Source organism: Suillus plorans (assembly GCF_016647745.1).
Source record: "Suillus plorans strain S12 chromosome Unknown HD556scaffold_53, whole genome shotgun sequence".
NCBI lineage: Eukaryota > Fungi > Basidiomycota > Agaricomycetes > Boletales > Suillaceae > Suillus > Suillus plorans.
Genome location: NW_024537437.1, coordinates 293,341 through 312,573, shown reverse-complemented (window position 1 = coordinate 312,573; position 19,233 = coordinate 293,341). Strand labels below are relative to the sequence as shown.

At 46.9% G+C, this 19,233-nt stretch overlaps 6 protein-coding genes across 6 annotated transcripts; 4 read left to right on the top strand and 2 right to left on the bottom strand.

Moving 5' to 3' along the window:
- Positions 1-459: 459 nt before the first annotated feature.
- HD556DRAFT_1491614 (WD-40 repeat-containing protein) lies at positions 460-2,409 on the top strand (the record flags this gene model as incomplete). The annotated part of the gene is given in 9 exon segments (XM_041308806.1): positions 460-570; positions 944-1,148; positions 1,200-1,224; positions 1,244-1,402; positions 1,457-1,623; positions 1,669-1,766; positions 1,824-1,885; positions 1,958-2,082; positions 2,136-2,409. 9 exon segments carry the CDS (start codon positions 522-524, stop codon positions 2,407-2,409), a joined length of 1,164 nt encoding a protein of 387 aa, XP_041157122.1. The 5' UTR covers positions 460-521.
- An 821-nt stretch (positions 2,410-3,230) lies between these two features.
- On the bottom strand, positions 3,231-3,383 carry HD556DRAFT_1191554 (uncharacterized protein; the record flags this gene model as incomplete). The annotated part of the gene is made up of 1 exon (XM_041296183.1): positions 3,231-3,383. A coding segment is annotated over one exon (153 nt), but the record flags the coding sequence as incomplete, so codon positions are not given.
- Positions 3,384-3,906: 523 nt separating this feature from the next.
- HD556DRAFT_1446487 (uncharacterized protein) lies at positions 3,907-4,460 on the top strand (the record flags this gene model as incomplete). Its single annotated transcript, XM_041307100.1, has 5 exons — positions 3,907-4,082; positions 4,129-4,155; positions 4,213-4,241; positions 4,294-4,342; positions 4,391-4,460. The coding sequence occupies 5 exons, from the start codon at positions 3,907-3,909 to the stop codon at positions 4,458-4,460; spliced, it is 351 nt and encodes a 116-aa protein (XP_041157120.1).
- Positions 4,461-10,062: 5,602 nt separating this feature from the next.
- HD556DRAFT_1394267 (uncharacterized protein) lies at positions 10,063-10,597 on the top strand. Its single transcript, XM_041303638.1, has 3 exons — positions 10,063-10,091; positions 10,143-10,223; positions 10,278-10,597. The coding sequence occupies exons 2-3, from the start codon at positions 10,174-10,176 to the stop codon at positions 10,387-10,389; spliced, it is 162 nt and encodes a 53-aa protein (XP_041157119.1). The 5' UTR covers positions 10,063-10,091; positions 10,143-10,173; the 3' UTR covers positions 10,390-10,597.
- A 3,933-nt stretch (positions 10,598-14,530) lies between these two features.
- HD556DRAFT_1491609 (uncharacterized protein) lies at positions 14,531-17,770 on the bottom strand (the record flags this gene model as incomplete). Its single annotated transcript, XM_041308805.1, has 10 exons — positions 14,531-15,273; positions 15,330-15,652; positions 15,707-15,929; positions 15,981-16,054; positions 16,178-16,357; positions 16,406-16,566; positions 16,616-16,984; positions 17,051-17,238; positions 17,303-17,529; positions 17,580-17,770. 10 exons carry the CDS (start codon positions 17,768-17,770, stop codon positions 14,531-14,533), a joined length of 2,679 nt encoding a protein of 892 aa, XP_041157118.1.
- Positions 17,771-18,397: 627 nt separating this feature from the next.
- HD556DRAFT_1310917 (uncharacterized protein) lies at positions 18,398-18,888 on the top strand (the record flags this gene model as incomplete). The annotated part of the gene is made up of 2 exons (XM_041300480.1): positions 18,398-18,570; positions 18,624-18,888. The coding sequence occupies 2 exons, from the start codon at positions 18,398-18,400 to the stop codon at positions 18,886-18,888; spliced, it is 438 nt and encodes a 145-aa protein (XP_041157117.1).
- Between the last annotated feature and the right edge of the window lie 345 nt (positions 18,889-19,233).

The following is a 19,233-nucleotide window of genomic DNA, read 5'->3' as shown; positions in this document are numbered from 1 at the left end:
TGCGGATCATGAAGGCGTGCCGCTTTATTCTGCGCTGCAGATGTGTCCGCTGAGCGTTGCACGCTAGTCATTAAATTACTGTGTTGATGTTTTTAGCTGTATTCAATTTCTCGTCACCTAGTATACTGCAGCTATGATCTCCTTCATTGTTAATTTTTCTAGAGCAGAATTGAGCCGTTGCAGTTGTATCATAACGAACAGCCACACTCATGATTCTGTCGCATGCCATATGACCTTGCTTGTGCAAGCCAGGTGATCTACTAGACGCCTTCGCAACGGCTTTCTCGGATGGTAGGTCAGGCAGCAAATTCGGGATCATGTCAATGCATCTTTTTTACTCTGCGTTGTCTGCACCTTCGTATTCTACAGTGCCTAGTTAATAGAAAAATGTACGTCTGTTAGATGACCCACAATTACAATAATGATGTGAAGGCCTAAGAATCAAAATTCGTATGGCCAGAGGCACCTAATGCACTTCGGTTGAGGCCTCCTCCATTCCTCTGGTGTCCCAATGAAGACAAATGGTTCTGCAATTACTGAACCTTCGGGTGGAACTGAAACTATATGAATGTAGTTCATCATTGTCCAAGTTGGTGATATCCAAGGGTCGAACCCAAGTTTCATCTGCAGTGTTGACTGGGAATTGGCCATGTAGTACTAGAGCTGCTGACCCTACTAATTCTCATTTGTTCACCGGTTCACTGATGTAGGCTCAGAGCCGCTACGAGGGAATGAGAGCTCATTGTGGTGACGGGTGGGTGTTTATCGATACCGTAGTAATACTTGCGGCGGCGGCAGCATCTCAGTATGAATGGGTTGACTTATCAAGGATCTTGCTCATCATAATACTCGGATGCACTCGCCAGACTTCTCTGTGTTCAAATTTCAAATCGTTTAAACAGGAGCACGGCAACTTCCGCGCCGCGTGTCTGCCTGGTGCCAGCACCTTCACCTATTTGTCTGCTACGCTCACATTCCAGCGCAGTGAGCACTCTCTCCATTTCGACGGACAACGAAAGAATCTACTCCGGAGATACTGTAGGACAAGTTATCGTCATTTCCACGCGCTCATTGCGACCACTCGCATCATGGAAAGCACACACCGACTCCCTGCTGGGCATCGAAGAATGGGGTTCTCAAATCATAACGTGAGTAGCTATCTGTTTTGTCCCGGCTTTTTTTTCTAATATTGTGACTAGACACGGGAGGGATAATAAACTTCATGTCTGGGCACGACCCGAAGAGTGGACCTGCGACTTTGTCAGATCTCTCAACACCCACAACATGTTATTCTATGGATGTCAACACTCTTAACTACTGCAGGTTCTCTCTCCTTGTCCTAGCAGGGGCGAGCACCCAGGAAGGTCTACTCGCCGCTCCGAACCTCGTGGAATCAGCTCTTGTAGGTAATCCTTTTGTTGTGTGGTACGACGTGATCTCAGTATGAACTGACCAGGCAGATATCTGGTCACTTCCATCGTGTCAAAGGCTCCATGCTGCTATAGGTGATCCACTAGACACCTCCGCAACAGCCTTTTCGGATGGCAGGTCAGGCAGCAAATCCAGGATCATCATGTCAATGCATCTTTTTTACTCTGCGTTGTCTGCACCTTCGTCCTCTATGTCAGCAAGATAGCTGCGCCTGTTATGTGTATACGAAGATGGAAGCGTTGTCCTGCGAAAGCGGACTGCACACGAGACCAAACAGACTGTCGAGGGCCGTGGATGGGAAGTCGTGTGGAAATCCAAACTTCATGTAGAATCAGGTTCGTCGAAATATGCATCATTCTCATTGGGATTCTGACGTAAGTTGTCGTTTAAAGTGATGGCTATGGCAGTTTCTTCAGACTGCACTCTTGCTTTGACCGTTTCGGCGGACTATTTAGTGGGATGATATGATCTTTTGGTTCGTGTTCTGGTAGCCCTGCATGAGTTTGCTCTCTGAGATTCTGAACAGAAGACCCAGGAGGCGTCAGAATCCACTCCCGCAGGAACTGCATTCAAGATCAAACATCCAGGAAATGGTGCTGTTGCCATACGGAGCGACGGGAGAGTATGCGCGATTGGGGGATGGGACGGCAAGTCAGTTGACCGGAAGAACTTGTCGTTTAAAATCAAGCTAACTTGTCAAGCAGAGTGCAGTTATATTCAACAAAGACATTAAAGTTGCTGGGAACCCTCGTATGTCAGACGGTTACGTTCGCCTCTCACATTGACCGCGTACCTCTTGGTGGAGACTTGAAGGAGGGTGACTCCTGTAGTGATGAGGATGAAATTACCGTCGAGGAAAAGCATGCCCGTGGTCGGTGGTTGATTGCTGGTAGTACAAACGCGAAGGTGTCGATCTGGGCGCTGATGGACTTCGAGAAGACAAGCACATCAGTTGAACCGATGCCCATGGTAAAATGAGGACGTGGCATATTCCTTGCTTGTTAATTAATTGTATGTTTGTGTGTCGCAACTAGTCGTCTGAAATAAGACGTGGCTGAGCCAGCCTGGATGATTCAAATAAACCAAAGCAACCTTCAGCGGGCTCAGGTATTTTGCCGCATCACACCGAAACATACATTCAATGCTCATTTCCGAGAACTACTGTAATCATACACAAGATAATTGACCTAGCAGTATTACTCGTCGAACTCATCAACTATCCGCCTCTCGGACATGCCTTTGAGAGGCTGAATTTAGAGGTCCGTCTGTGATGGATGTAGACGTTGATCTAGAGTGCCTTGGTATACGAATGTTCGAACTCTCGTTGGCTGCAGGCGCTGCAGGGAATAAATAATGAAGAAAAGACGCTGGCACGCACCAATACTGATGGAACCCATATGAGGGTCTCCCAGAGCACTGGAATCATGGTGACCGAGATCCGTATGCACCAGAATTTGAAGAAGAACTGGATGTGTGTCGTTTTCATATTCACGGTGATGGGAAGTGAGCCCGAAGTCGTTAAGAAAGAGAACATACCAAAAAGCCCAAACCACGGCCAAGGAAGGTACATGAAAGTACTTGACGTGCGCGAGGATGAGCGTGCTGTTGTGTTCGCCTGTGACTCGGTGCGTGATATCTATCGATTTATATGAGGCGACGATGTCAGCGAACGAGCAGGCTCGGCCTGAAATCAAATTACCTCACGCTTTCCTTGACGCGCGAGGCTCTTATTTTGGACCTGAACGCATGATTGTTAGTCCATATATCTTAGGATGAAGGTGCACACGTACACATTTCTCCTTTGTCAGACCGCTGAGAGCCAACTCGTCGAACTCGGGAGGAGTGTCTACGGCAGTCGCATTTGCATTCTCGACGAATGCCTCGCTGATGATGTTCATGGCGAATCCTTGGCCGCTTTTCAAGTTGGTAGCCGTGTCTTTCAGGCGGCCCGCAGCGTTGTGGTTGACTGGCAGGTAGTAAGGTTAATTCCATCTGGCGATGAAGATCAATTGCCAGCCAAGGCTGCAGAGGTGCATGAATTACTGAGAACAATGCACACCATGGACAATGCTGCAGGTATACTTGGTAGGAAGGATGCGTTGGTGCGGTGCGGTAGTGCACAGCCACCAAATCTCAGAATTGCCGCACCCTACTAAGTTACGTGTGAACACCTCGAACCACCTTCACAGACACGTCTGTTACTTCCGGATGTCCATAAACGTCAGCGCTTCAGCTCTCACTCGCCATTGCAGGATCATATTCGCCGTGGACTAAGTCCCGCTTTGGATCAGCAATAGCTGTTCTTCTTTTTTCAACCATCGGTTCGGCCCGAAAGAATGTCCGTTTGCAAATTCTATGTTGACGTTGCAGCATGAGTTGTCCGACTCGGCGGACATAGAATCACGGTGGTCAGGTGTGTGCATATAAATACCCAAGTACTGTACTTACTGTCATTGTCAGTTCTCCCAGCCCAGGATGGCAGCCGAATCAGAACTTCGAATGGTTCATGCAGAAGCGGCTTCCCTGCAAGACGACAAAGAGGGCCCAGAGATATTGGAAGCATGTCGAGTCTCCAAGCATTGGGACCCTCCCTCAAGCCCGCACGAGTTTTCCGAAGGTGGTTTGGCAGGTTTGGCAACTGTTTTTGGAGCGTAAGAAGGCAAAATATTTGAGCTGGCTCCTACTCAGTCCAAACAGGTTTCTGGTACAGTTTTGCGGGTTCGGGTGAGTCTGGTGCAGGTGTTGGCAGGAAATAGCTCTATGACTGACTTGATTTAATAGTTATATCACTTCATTTGGTGTCTATCAAGGTATTGCTGCACACGAAAGCGAGCATGGACCATTTTACATATTGCCCTCCAGACTTTTATACCCAACATTACCTGACAAATGAGACGTCGTCTGCTATATCGTGAGTTTCTATTTGCGTTTTCATGGCAGATATCCTCAAGACTTGTAGATGGATCGGGAGCACTAGCACTTCTTTACTCATGCTCGTGGGCCTCGTGTCAGGTTCAGTGCACGACTGAAGGTATTTGTGAGTGTAGATCTATTGGAAGTTCTCGACGATACTCAGCAAGCTTCACTAGTTACTATCTCATAATTGCCGGGTCGTTTCTGGAGTGAAGTTATCTTTGTTCATGTTATCTTTGTCGAAACCGGATCAGTACTACCAGGTAATGTTCCCCAATTTTTAAATCTCGGTTTCTGACTCAGTCAGATATTTCTCTCTCAAGGAATTAAATTGTCTCTGTGAAAAGTAGCTAAGGTGAAGCTACTCAGATCAAAGTATGTTTGCCAGAGTCCTACAATATCATGATCGGCGTCTTGCTGATACTTTTGCAGGTGTGCTGGGTGCCTTCTGACTTGAAGCCCTGATTTTCTTGCCACATTCGTGATATACTCGAGCCGTCCGTTTCTTTTTAAAAACTCATCACGCTTGATATCGCTGAATTTTGCATGACACAGACAATTATTGTTGATTTATTTCAACGACCCGATAGTTGTAACATCCGTACGACAACTCATTCTTAAGAACAGAATTCCCCCCTTGTACTCCATTCGCCCGAGTCCACCGACTGGTCCAGATGTATGAGCAGGACCGCTGCATGACCAGCTGTCTGAACTGACATGCTACGCAAGGTGATAGTGATCAATGACGATGGTGTCAACAATTAGGTCCGTGTCATAATCTAGTTCGATGTTTCACGCTGACAGATGTGCCATTTTTTCTATGGCTATTGACAGATCGCAAGGACCAGAATCAAAAGTTAATGCACAATTTTACAACCGCTGAAACTTCACTGTTTGTGCTCAGACAGACGATGATAAGGGAATTTGTCGTTCTCGAGCTATCACCTGTCTGAGCTCAGACACGCTGCTTTTATTTTCCTGACTCACAGAACTTTCGCATTATGTTCCACATGCCTGCTCCAGACGCATGGTTCGACATGAAAGCAGAACCAATGTGTTATTAGCCATCTGTGCTTTACAATGATTGGTGATTACTCGAGCCATAAATCTCTTAGAATCATCATACTCCACATCATTGAATCATACTTGAACGCAGACAATTGTCGTTGACGACATGACTCGCTGACAGCAGTCACTTCAAGTTGGTTCAATCAGATGATCGACTTCCATCTCCAGGACGTCGACATCCTACTTCTACCCTTCATGCTTGATTTGGCACTCCTTTCTGCAGCCCAAATAGATGATGAACATTGAAAGTGTCCAGGCATTCTAGCTGATCTGACGCGTTATCAGCCATCTGTGGTTTCATGGCTCTCCAGTCGCTTCTTTTTTTCTTTGCTTGGTCACATGATAGAGCCAGCGATTTGGTCAAAGTACGTACGTCAGAATATCGTGATTGGTGCCTTACTGATACTTTCTAGGCGCGCTTGATTCCTTCCAACTTGAAGCCCCGGGCCTCTTCTCTATTGTCCATTCAGCACTTCTCCTTGCCACGTGCATTCATTCAGGACAGGCATATAATCACCCGTAAGTCTTTTTTACAATCATCATACTCGATATGGTTGCAGCGTTGAACCATGCTTGAGTGTTGAAGGTCTGTCTCGCCCTCAAGAGGGAGAAGTGTCCCCTTAGAGGTATATTCAGAGACCCGGTAGTTTTTTCACCCGGGTCGGACTTCAATCCCTCGATGCCGAATGATTTTACAGAACGGGAAACTCCACTTTCTTCTTCGTTACCCAACGATCTGTCTCTTGCTCCTTTGTCCAATAACCTTCTCTCTTTATCTCGCGAGGATCTTCAAATCCGCGATCTCGATAAGAACGTCAGCGATGAAGATGGAGGGAATGAGCATTCACTTTTGCTATCTTTTCCCGAGGCTACTCCTGCCACCCTTGTATCGCCCGCTCTCCCTGTTACTGCACACATGTACCCGCAGTCCCTCAAGTCACTAGGTACAGGAATTGAAGAGGGTCTGCGGAGGGATGACATCGAGAATAGCTATTGGCCGAAGCTACTCAGGATGTCTCCAAAGTCGTCTCCCAAGTCCCTTAGTGCCGATTTAGGGCCAAGTGCGTCCGCAAGCGAGACTAATCTGCAGTTGAAGAGGGTCTTGTTGTCTCAAAGGAGGCTTGGGATGGAAAGTCCCTAGAGGTCCCTCCTTCGGTTATGTCCCTCGGTTCATCCTCACCTACGAAAGGCTATGCACGTGGACTACTGAATCTGGCAGTGTCTTCGACATTACCTCGTATGTTCTCTTATTTTTTTCTGTAATACTGATGTCTCTAACCCCGTCAGAAAAACGTGCTTATCTTGGGAAAGGTAAGGGGAAAACCCAAGATGCACCCCGCAAGGAGCTTCCACCTTTACACCGCAAGCTTAAAGCAAACGCTTGGAATCATGGTTTGATAAGTTCACTTATCGTTAAAGCGTAAAAGGTCAGGAGAAGGATAACGAGGAGACTAAAAGTTGGCTTCGGACGAGGGAGGTAAGTTCTATCTATTTTGTACTTCATAAGGGCCCCGTCGTCTTTAATCCGTTCTTGCTGGATGGAGACTTCAACCAAGAGATTCGGTGTTTCTCCTTTCTTTCGTTTGAGATGAAATTCGTGCTCATGTGTATCATTCCAAACAGAATGTACCCTTAGCGTTGAATGCAGTCCTTCCTACTTCCGAGCTCGCACAACTGCCAGAAACAGGAAAGGCATTTGCGATGGAGGGTCATGCTGCTCGTACCACCGCTGAGCAGGACAATGGTAAAGATGTGAAGGCATCTTCAGGTGCCAAGAAAGGTGCTGTGACCGAGACTTACCAGGGTACGGAGAGCAAGATTGGGACCAGCCAGAAGGCTTGGTTGACGGGTGAGTCCTCGCGTGAAGTTGGATTTCACTAATTTCATACTCTTTATCAGTGAAATCCGCATCAACGTTTGTTTCACCTATGCTTCGAACCTCCCTTATGATTCTTGGCGACGTCGCCAAACTTACAACTATCCCTGGGCTCCACAAAGCTGCGAGGACTTTGCTGGCAGTATGGGAGGCTGTGGATGAAGTCGCGGTAAATGTTTGATCTCCATCATTCTCTTTCCGGAGTAGAGTTTGAGATGGAACTTACGTGGTTTCAACAGACCAACCGCCTGCAATGTCTTCGCCTTACCGAACGCTGTGCGATGGCGATTTACTTTGTGCGCGCTGAGCTTGCTGATGCTGAGAGGTGACATGCAGTCTCAGCAAGGTCAAAATGGAGATGTTGGTGTTGTGGGGCTGGCAGAGGAGATGGAACGTCCCGTCAGGAAGCTGAAAGAGTGCATTGAGATGGTAAGTTTTGCTGTGCTTTAATTTCGTCACGGATCGAGCAACCATTTTGTTTGTCTTATGCTTGAGCGCTAATACTCATTCTCCAGGTGTACCACTTCCTTCTAAAGCTCAACCGTCGTCCGGTCCTCAAGCGGTTTCTGTGTAGCGACGAAATCCAGCAGGAAATTCAAACATGCGACGAGGCGCTTGGGGATGCAATGCAGATGTTTAGCGTGAGTATCATCTTTGCTTCCGTTTTCGGTTAACGTCCATCTAACTTTGACTTGACATAGATTTCAATCCAAATAAAAATTCTCCAAGAATTCAAACGCTTCGCGAGGGATACGCGTCTTGATGCTGTGCACTATGCGCAAGGGCCTACGCCTCCACCTATATACACATCTCCTCCGTCACAGACCGTACCCGTTTCCTTAGACCGCACCCGAACGGTGGGGACACCGGCACTTCCGGAACCGCGCGACATTCTCCCAGCGGCATCTGGGCTGAGTAGGAGTCCTCCAGCCCAGAATCTACCGTTGTCTCCACTTCAATCCGTACAATCCCAGACAAATGACACTGATTCACCCTCCGATATGCCAATCTCCCCTCTTACTGAGCTTCAGGACCTTCACGTTGCCGAAAACGCCTCTGACAGAACAAGACCGTGCACTATTCTGCAGCGCACTCCAACGTGCCATTAGTGCTCGAAGGGATGATGAAGTACTACCAGAGCGACTGATGTTTTGAAGCACTACCACGGGTTTAAAATGCTGCGAGAAACCAAAATTGAAGCTTGGTTAGGGAGGTTTTTTGAGCATCCTATGATTAAGACTTGTGGTGATGAAGAGTTATATCTGGACAGTTATGAGCGGCGAGTGCATATTTTTAATGGGTGTGGGGTGACTTGTAGATATGCCCAACGCGAGTCAGGTGGCTAACACAATCAATAGCGGGAGGGGGCCACCTTAGCCCTCCATCAATGATCACGATCACAGCATAAGTTTAAACTCAGATCATATGATCTCCCGCTAGTGTTTACACGGCCACCTTCAAGTTCATGGGTTCCATTGCATCATAAGAGCTAAGAAGGCGTATGGTGTGTATGTGAAACACATTCTTGCTTTCATCTCCCCTCTGGTGTTCCACGACCACTGAAACATTTTGTTCACTTTCACAGATACGACTAGCCCGATCCCGGGAATCACAGGGTGCTACCTCTTCGTACAATTTCTCCTCCTTTCCGTGTTCGAATTGGGTGGGTAACCAGGAGCATATATATGTACAAATTTGCACGCGCTGACGCTGTTCTCCCCAGGACTCATGATACTCACGCTTACACGCGCCATACAGGGCTGGCGAACAAACACAAGTTGTCTGTATGCTATCCTGGTGAACCATAACATATCTTATTATGCATGTGGTCTTCGTGAGTTAACACTCATACATACTGTTTTTCTGTACTCATCCATGATCATTCTCTTTCGTGAAGTGTCCTTGGTAGCGAATATCTTCACATCGCTCTTCCAGGTGTGTGGATATATCAGATACCCTTTTTGACCGAGCATTGATGTTCTGCTCCCCAGTACTCTTACCACAACATGTTTTATGAGTATGCACATCCACACCCTGCTACGTGTTCCTACTAACAACACCCGACGCGTGCACCCACGTGTTGATAGCCCTTGCAATCCTCGCCATGTGCATGCACCTCCATCTCTGGCGGACGAACCGACATCCACACAGCTCTACTGGCGCGCTCGTGCATATTCCAATGTCTGCGCTTTGCAAACACGTGACCCGATACAATTAAAACTCAGCCCGGGTCAGCCGCGACCTGCCAAAGGCCCCAGACTCTGGCCCCAGACTGGCCAAATCTCTGACATTCACATCTCCAGTCAGTTTCCGTAAACGAAGCGTGCGGCTAACGTACGCAATCGGGTTGATTCTGTTCATGCCTCGCGCTCTATCGGCTATCACCGATGCCACCCAGGCTCACACGTGCTCCGTGCAGAACATATACTCTCATTTGACATACTTTTGGTGCCAACCACTCACGGAAGATAAATATTAGCGTGTTATTGAGACCGCTTGTCTACTTCCAGTTCTCCAACTGCTCCCAGATGAGGATCTGATTGAGGTACGTGGGTGAATTAAACTTGATATAACTGCTTATGTTCTATTTCAGATCGGAGAAAAGGTCGATGGGCTCTGTCCTGGAGAGATGCGACCAAGTTCATCTGAGGTGTTTCCTATATTGAAACAGTTTCAAAGTGTACTGGACCTACTTGGTTGCGGGACGCGGTTCAATAAGAGGTCCCCTACTTATTCTCTTCGTGCTTGGGATGCAGGGATGCCTAATCCTGAACTCGTACACGCTAGTTTGGTGGGAGACCAAGTCAGTATCTTTTTATCGATTTCTTCATTTCATTTCTAAATCCTGGCGCAGCAAATTTGACTGAACAAACTCGTTCTATCAGATGCTGTACGGCTGCCTAGGGATTGGTCAAGCGATCTCCATATGCTTACTGTAAGTCGGTTCCTATCGTAGATGGTGGCACGCTCGCTCAATAACTTACTGCAGTGATGCTGGGATGGACTTCATTTTCTATTATGCGTCTCAAAGCCTGCACCACAAGTCTGTACGTAGCGTCTTTCATGCATCCTTCGACACTACAGTGAGTGATTGTATATGAAAGCGCCAACACCAATACTACCGACAAGCATCGACAATTCTCTTCGAGAATCGCAACCACAGAACGCTCGCTCGAATCACCGGTCTCTCACCCCAACATCTCACTCGTTGCTTCATCATTTGAACCTGCAGTGACCCTGCCAGTGCAGCGACAAAGTTGAGAAGTTGATCGTCTATATGTTAGAGAGGATGTGTTAGGCAAAGCAAATATTCAACGAGGCCACATTCTGAACGTACGTTGCAACCGGTTTCGGCCTTAGGGCGGGTGCACTTGTGATGATTCAGGACAGAGTGGAATGAACACACCGTCGGCGTTCTGGTACAAGTATAATAAAATATTCGATTTCATTGTGCGAATCAGTCAAAGGACTTGATAAGCACCGTGACCCATACACTTAGCAGTGAGCGTAGGTGCCAAATAAAATATTCATATTAGTATATGCTAACCAAAATTCTAAAAAAGGTAATAGCAGGCGGCAAGGTCGCAAAGAGTCACTACTACATACCAGTACACGCAACCACCACACAACCACCGCCTGAAAAGTCCGCAAGCCGTATAATATGGTATGCACAATTATTCTGACCTGCACAGTTCTAAGGCGGCTGTTATATTCTAGGCAGGAGGCCCTCAACAACAGGTGGCGAAGTTGCTGGAGCGTGGTATTGGTATCTGGCCGACTCAACTTCCACGGTATGCTGAAGTAGTAATGCTGTGAGTACCCATTAGCTAATACTTTAATTTGAATAACGTTTTCTCCATATCATAAGTGCAGATGATGGATATGAAAATACCTCGGTCCGCGTAAAAGAAATCGATAACCCTCGGTAGGTCGCCTTTGTTACTACTTAATAGTCTCAATTCAACGCTATCAACAGGCCCGCAACATACGGGAATTGGCAGGAGTTGGTCCACCCGTTGGGTGGTACCTATTATTACCACAATACCAAGGCAAGCGCTGGCCAGTTGCATAAGGGATACGCTCACATAGAGATTTAGAACGTGTTTACACCAATGAACCTAAGGCGTTATGTAGGTCTACATCATCTCGAGGATTTTATCGATGCATCGCGGGCCGCAGCGAATGAAGATAGATGGACACTTGTCGTTCTCCCAACAATCTTCATGGGAGAAGAACGATTTCAATACTATTACGTGGTCCCCGACCAACACATCATTGCTTGGCTAGAAGATCTGAACGGTGAACTGCTATTTGGAGAATGTATCCAGCCAAGTGAATGGAGACATAAGAGTATGTTGTTGCTTTTGCTTTTTCTCAAGTTTGTTTTTGATTACACAGGACTTGAACTCGAGGCTCAATACTGGTAAGCAGTCAATGTCACTCAATTAACCGAGCGTTTCTCACTGTTCGGCAGGAAACACTTCGAATTTTTCCCCCATCAGTTCCAAATGGACACCTCGCAAGTGAGACGCATACAGAGAGAACTTTTCTGCTACATTGGAGGTAAGCCTATAGCGCTGCAGTGACTGCCAGAGTGACCTGAGAAAAAAATAGAAGCCACAACTTTGGGTCAATCTTCTGCCGCTTCAATGTTCTGGACTCTCGACCAGATGAATCAGATTGGTGTACATTTGGCCACCATTGGTACGTGCTCGTGTCTATCCTACATATCATCCTGACGACCGAGCAACAGAAGGCCTTGTCGATAATGGGATCATAGAAGAAACTGGCGTAGTATTCTGTTGTACGTGAGCCTCGGAAAATTGGGCCTTTCAAATACTGATTTCTCTTTAACAGGCAGGATATTGTACATCATACGTACGTGGTTTTCTTATAATCGGACGTTATTAATTTACCAGACCGCGTAGGGCACCACCAGTTTCTGAACCGCCACAACCAACCCGAAGCTCGCCTTATTCGAAGCCATGCGGTGAGAAAGAAGCATAGGACGTGTAAACTTCTTCTTTTCATGGGCAACGCTGCAGCTATGGTGTTGTGCATGCCCATCACGATTGATCGCATCAAGAGTACTTCCGTTGATGGTATCTTGAATGGGGTGGAAGTCAATTCATTTATCGACGATTTCAGTAGCCAAGCGAAAGGTCAAATCACCCTAGTAAGTGCTATGTAAAGGAGAATGCCTCTATTTATTTTTGTACTGATAGGCGGGAGTCTCTATGGCCATGGATATCGCCATCCTTGCCATTCCAGGTCTAGGCGCAACGGAGACCTCACAAATTATGTGCTCTTGCTCTTTACTTTTAGGTGTTGGCTGCATTTTCACGGGCACAATGGTGCAACACTTTGGTGAGAGAATGAGATCCATGGACTTCGCGGTTCGATTTACACTATCTTTCTGTACCCTAACTGACCTTTCCAACCTCACAGTCATATTACCTGCGACGTAAGCCAAAGATGTTCATCATCATTATAGGCATACCAACTTCTTTCTGTGTACTGAGGTAAGCAATCTTTGATCGTGATCACTTGTGTCTCATAGAATTACTGGCAGTGTAACGTGTTCCATTCTCGGGTTTCTCTCAGGTGTCGCCACAGACTTCAAGCCTTCCGCGCCATTAATGATTGCATCCCTTATTACACTCAGCGTTGTGATAGGTTCGTTGTTTGTTTTGGTGCTTGCCAGTTATGGCCCAGGGCCAGCCAGGGTGCGGCCCCAGTAGTATACTTCTCTGGATATTTGGGAGGATACTCTCCAGAGTGGAGTACTGAAAATATAGGGTGCAATATACTTAGGCAATCAGACTTGTATGTGCTGCATGCATCACAAAATCGGGCAGGATATGCTTTTGATAGATGAGGTTTACCAGATTAAACCAGAATTTCATGGCATTGTATGATAATGTATCCTATGACAACGTATTATACACGCAAGCAAAATGACACCAAGGGATGAGATATTGCAAACAAACTACAAGTCTGATGAAAATATGCAATACCTTACAAGTATGTTTATTCTACTACAAAGTGATATACAAGCAAGAGAAAAATGGCACCAAAGGACAAGACATTATGAGTAACCTACAATTCTGGTGGAGATGTGCAATACCTCACAAGTAGTAATCTTAGTTCGGTTCCAGTCTGCTTGGGCTCGGACTCCGACTTCCCTGGTTTGCTAGTAGTTTGGCTGTCCAATGCAAACCGAGTCACCTGTTGGAATTTAATGCAGTCTGCTAGTCACACAAACCACATTGAACCAGCTCCAACCCAAAAAATTAAGAACTACAGCTTGAGCCAGCTTTAACTAGCTTTAACCAGCTTGAAAACGTGGCTCTCAGGTTCTCACTCTCTCGTTGGTTTTTACTGTAGTATTTCTGATACTTATATATCATGAACAAGGTCCTCATTTGAGTTGATGGTAGATTTAGGCTTGGCAATGTTTTGGGATCTGGCTCATACCATATGTTATTCACATACCAACTATATGTTCATTCAGATTCAACTTATAGACCCCACCATTTAGCTGTTGTGTGCCATGCATGAAACATCATTAGGTATTAGGCATTTGACTGCAGTATGGCAAAGATTTAGCTAGCTTTATCTAATGCATAATACTTAAAATTGATATCACAATTGCAGACCAGATGATGAAGCTTTAGATAGTCAGGTTATGCTGATGGAATCTACCAGAGCTGGAATAATGACAGATGTATGGTAGTAAATTGTGATCTACTACCAAATTGATGATATTCAAATAATAGTGGCTGGCTTTACATAGGCAGGTTCTGATGGTGGGGTTGACCATCGCTGACACAGTTACCTGGTGAGACATGAGACAATGGGTCAAAAATGATGGCTAGCTTTACACAGGCCACCTGTGACTCCCACTTAACGACCGTAATTATAGTTGATAATAGATGGGATTCGCACCTGTAAGACAAGGCGGATATAAGCGATCAGAGCCTCCTCTGATATCTCTTGAATAGTGAGGGACTTTATATAGTGCTGTAGGATTAAGAGCTAAGTGCCGCCGGCATATCGGTAAACGCCGCGACGTGTTCCTGACGTCGCTTAAGGTGCCGGACTTTCGAGTTCGCTGTGCGACACGATGAGCTCGAGTATCTCGCGATGACGTGGATGGATTGATGGCGCGTTTTGCGCAAGTGAACATTAAAATACGTAAATCAGTCATATTTGTCCATACAATGTGTTAACTATGCTATACTACTCTTCATCAGCGTGGTCATGAAGTTCCAGACGCGAGAAATCATCGGCGACACGGAGGACATCCTGCAGGCTTCTCGATGCCTCCTCTTCCACCTCCTCTTCCTGTTCCTCCTCATCCAAGTCATCTGGAGTATCCGGCACCACTGCAGATCGTCTATCATTAAAAGGTGGGTGCCCTGCCAGTAGTTGTGATGGGACCTGCGCGTTGGGTGTACTGGAGCTTTCTCCAAGACCTGTATTAGTGCTCATACCTGGGGCTATGGTCCCGCTGAAGCCAGGAAGGTTCGAAATGTCATAGAGCCGCTTCAGGTGACGCGAATTAAACCGTCCTCGAACATTGCGATGTATAGCGATTTGGTTGGCGAGAGTTGGACTGACAGACTTCAACTGATCCTCGCACGCCCGCAGATATTTGTCTTCGTCTTGAATGTACGTCACTAGGCGCCGTACCTCCACATTCAAGCGCTGAATTTCCTCCCGCGCCCGACACATCTTGAAATAGAGATCCATCGCTCTGCGAGCAGCAGCCGATGCCCAAGGCCGTTGAGAGATGTCTGCACGCGTGTCGCGCAAGAGGTCAAAATCAGCGAGAAACACATATTCGACGACCTCTTCCCACTTTAGGGTTTTGCGGGCAGGGTACATCGAGCTGGCGATAGAGTTGTACGTGGTAAGTGCAGATCTAATGGCGATGGAACGAGCCTGGAGTGCTTTAGCGATATGCTTCCGTAGTTTATACCCTTACATGGTATTGGAATTAGCACGCGCAAGTAAGATATAGCTATTAAAAACTCACCTGTACCCGCTCGGTTCATCTTTGTCAACTCAAATATGCGGGCAACAATCAATCCCTCGAGACGATCCAGAGCACGCTGGTATTTCCGGTTTGCCACGAGTCTTCCAACCTTCTGCCACTGCGCGTCTTCTGCCACCCAGCGTTTCTCGACCTCCAGCTTACACTCGAGTACTTGAGCGAGTTTCAGGTGCCTGTCGTAATCCTCAAGAGCGTGCCGTCGCGCACTCTCGGCTTTGCGGGTATTTTTTACCTGCCCATCGTATGATGCACCCTCGAGGTGAGATGAGTCCTGGAACGCTGTCATTGCAGCATCCAGAGCCTCCCTGTACAATTTGTGTTAGTGAGCGCGAGGCATATACCTCAAGAACTGAACTTACTTGCTCGCAGCAAGATTTGCCAGCGTTTTCCAGTATTCCATCTGCAACGTTTCGTCCGCAGGTTCTTGCGTCAGACCTTGTAGATATACCTTCTCTTCCTCCAGCCAGCGCTCGAACACAGTCTCGTCTGCGACTTTGAGATCCCGCATAAGGTTTGGTAGGGTCGTGCTACCATCATTCAGTATGTCGAGCGCTTGCCTGTAGTTGTTGTATAAAAAATCGGCTGAAAAGGATTATGTCAGCACAGATCACGTTTTACAATGAGACAGCTTACATAGATTGGCATACACTTCGAAGTCATCGTTGTGTTCGAAATATGTGTCGATGGCTTGTTGTCGATGGAATACGCTGGCATAACGTAGTGCGGACGCCAATGAATTGGACTTCGAGAACGTTCGTTCGCATACCTCCAGGTCCTCGAGTCCCAAACCTTTGATGTAAGTAGTAAGCGAGAAAAGTTGGCACAATCACCTGTGCGCATGTCCGTGGAAGGCGCCGACAAGGCAAGTGTGATGCAGAGACCGTGCAAGGGGTCCAATAGAACTATTATCGAGCGTGGTCCTGAATTGACAACCGATGTCATACCCGCCACCCAAATTGCTTCCAAATACCTCCAGCAACTTCGAAACAACGGCCAACGGATACTTCGCACTGTAAAACAATTGTGAATTTATTAACAACGTACCCAAAAAAACTTACAGCTCGCCACTCTGTATCATATCTGCAACGAGCAGAGTGAATCCATGTCGGCACACGGCCACAAAAATGCCCATCTCATCGTAAATACCCCATGCTTTCTTCGTCTTTGTATCGTCCATATTCTTCCAGCGTCCTTCACACGAGTTCTCGGCATGTATAACCTAATAGTTAGTATTAGCCGTGACCAACCCAAATCAAAGTGCCTCGTACCTCATCATCCGCAGTAGCGGAGTCCCGCGCGAACTGATCTACATAAGTGCGAGATAGATAGCGGTTGCTTGTGAGTTGCTGTCCAGTTGGAAGCTCTGAAGATGCGCCGAGAGAGTCGTCAGTATCTAGAGATCTTCGAATGACTCTTTTTAAAGAGTCGTTGCCGTCCATGGCGTAAAGCAAGCTAAAAGTCAACTTGTGTTCATCCATTAGTATGTATGTGCATGCGGGGCAGGCGTGTTTCAGGCGAAAATCGGGTGAGTCACGTTGTAATGACTCAGCTACCATGGCTGCCACGGAACGTCGAACTTGAAGATATAAGTCGAATGCAATAGAGAACTGACGAGATAAGTGTCTGTGGAATGCAACCTGTGCATGATAAGATATCAGAATATCAAAACAACTAAAACGACATACACCATGTAAGTCACAAACAGTTTTTACGAACGCTTGAATTGACAATTGAGGACTCCTGAGATGTGCTACACGATATAAGTCGAGTGCTTCGGTGGTGATGCCCACGGTTGGCGATATAGGAGAACACGGCATTACGCCTTGACGGACCAGCGCAGAGCTGATGGTGGCGTCTGTTGACAAGATTCGAAGACTGACTTTCTCAGCGTCTACAATGAGCCGGACATGCCGTCATCAAATCGTAAGCAAACAACAACAGATCGGATCACTTACAGAACACGTCTATCATGCTGATTGACCATTGGCCACAGTTAGAGTCACTCCCCAACCCTTCCTTCTCCAATCTCTCAAAAAAACCTCTGAAGGCGTCCTCACATTTGGTCAGACTCCACACAAGGTACGCGTCGGTCATCACAACCATCTGCTCAGCAAACGCATTGTTCCTGCAGAGGACGCGATCACGACGGGTGCATTTATCCACGCGTTGTACACGATTGTTGCTGCTCACAAAGGTACGTCACATTTACGGTAAATACTCACCAACACTCACATTTTCCAAAAGTCTCCTAAAACCTCTCTTGCAAGGTCAGTGAACTCGCCACCAGCGTGACTGATGGCGAGTGACTCGGTCCCATTCCATATATCGCCAAAGCTCATATCTTCGAAGTCTTCCTGGCAGTCCTCTATGGTATTGGTGTCCTCTTTTAGCGCTTCGAGAGCGCGACGCTCTTCCAAACTCATAGCTTTACAAGAGGTGAGGGTTTTTTTTAAGTATTTGAATTAACATTAAATACCTTGTAGACGTGCTTGCCGCCGCTCGTTGGAACTTGCCGCTTGCTGAACCAGCTGTGTGTGTTTGAGCACCTTGGATACACAATTGACTGGCAATCCATTCTTGTCCCTCGATGCCCCAATGTGCCGAATGGATCGCAGAGAGAGGTTTGTGCGGACTCGCTGGTGTACTCTACCATTCCGTGCCATTCAAACATTTGTGCTACTAGTACTGTAGGTCAGGTCCTATCTATTCTTCACGTGACTGATTATCTGTAGCACTCCGACCAAGTCCGAATTCACGACATCACTCCTACGATGTCGACATCATCTAGTAGCCACCCTACCCAGGGTGATCATATCCAGGATTTGCGCACTTTGCTGCAGGAGATGACACTATCAGGTGAGTGTTGTCCTCATTCAAAACTAACATGTTCACACTCAATAACAGAGTCGTCGTTTGACACCGTCACTTGGAGCCGCAAGACAACTGAAGAGTCTATCACACTGTCAAGATCATCGCTCCCGCAATCCAGATGTTCCAGCACTCGTTCTTTCCCCAAAAAAACAGTGCCCATTCCTCCTACCCCACCTCGCATGTCTACCCCACCCCACCCCCAGCCTCAGGCTTTGCAAACGGTCACCCAGACACCCTGCCAAGTCACAGCAGTTCTAAAACCTAGCGATATCCGTCCTCCACGAGCTGATGAGGTACCTGAGGGATTCTGGGCGATAACAGTTGGGCAGGAAGTTGGTGTGTTCTACCGCTGGTAAGCCGAGTACCTGTTGGCGTGTGTTGAATAATTGTTGATGTTGTGGTTAGGGCTGACGTCGCTGAACGAACAAATTTCGTCAGTGGTAATGTTCAGAAAGGGTACCCGTCATTTCAGCAAGCATTGACTGCATACGCGGTCAAATATGACGAAGGCAGAGTCCGGGCAGTTCCACTGCCAGGTGGTCCTTTCTGGCCATCCCCTCCAGAGTCCTCGCCCAACATTCCTTCACCTGTAGACTCATCTGCGAGTTCAGACTCGCATGATCTGTGGTCGCAGCTTGAGGACTTGACGGAGACAATGAGCCAACTCTAACAATTGCTACATAGTTGTTACTTAGTTTTGATTGCGTACCGTACATGTATTGGTTTGAAAAAATGAAATTGCGCAATGTATTTTACTGGCGTTTGTGTTGTGCGGCCATGTGATGTGCCTCAAGCTTAGTACTGGTAACTACCAGCGAGTTCAAGTTCATACAACCTAGTATACAATGATCTAGGAATTAATTCTACGATCCTGCAACGGTGACTAAGTGTTAGATGTACTACCAGCGCCATTAATGCAGCATTTGTCAGAATATATATTCACTAAATAGTGTAGCAGTGCAGCATGCACAGAATATCAGCATATGTTGGTCAGTGTCACTAGCACAATTGCATC

Bases quoted from the DNA above. Each gene is read 5' to 3' on its own strand.
- HD556DRAFT_1394267 (XM_041303638.1), top strand. From the start codon at position 10,174: ATGCTGTACGGCTGCCTAGGGATTGGTCAAGCGATCTCCATATGCTTA. The intron at 10,224-10,277 runs GTAAGTCGGTTC...AACTTACTGCAG, and splicing joins GCGATCTCCATATGCTTACT to TGATGCTGGGATGGACTTCA.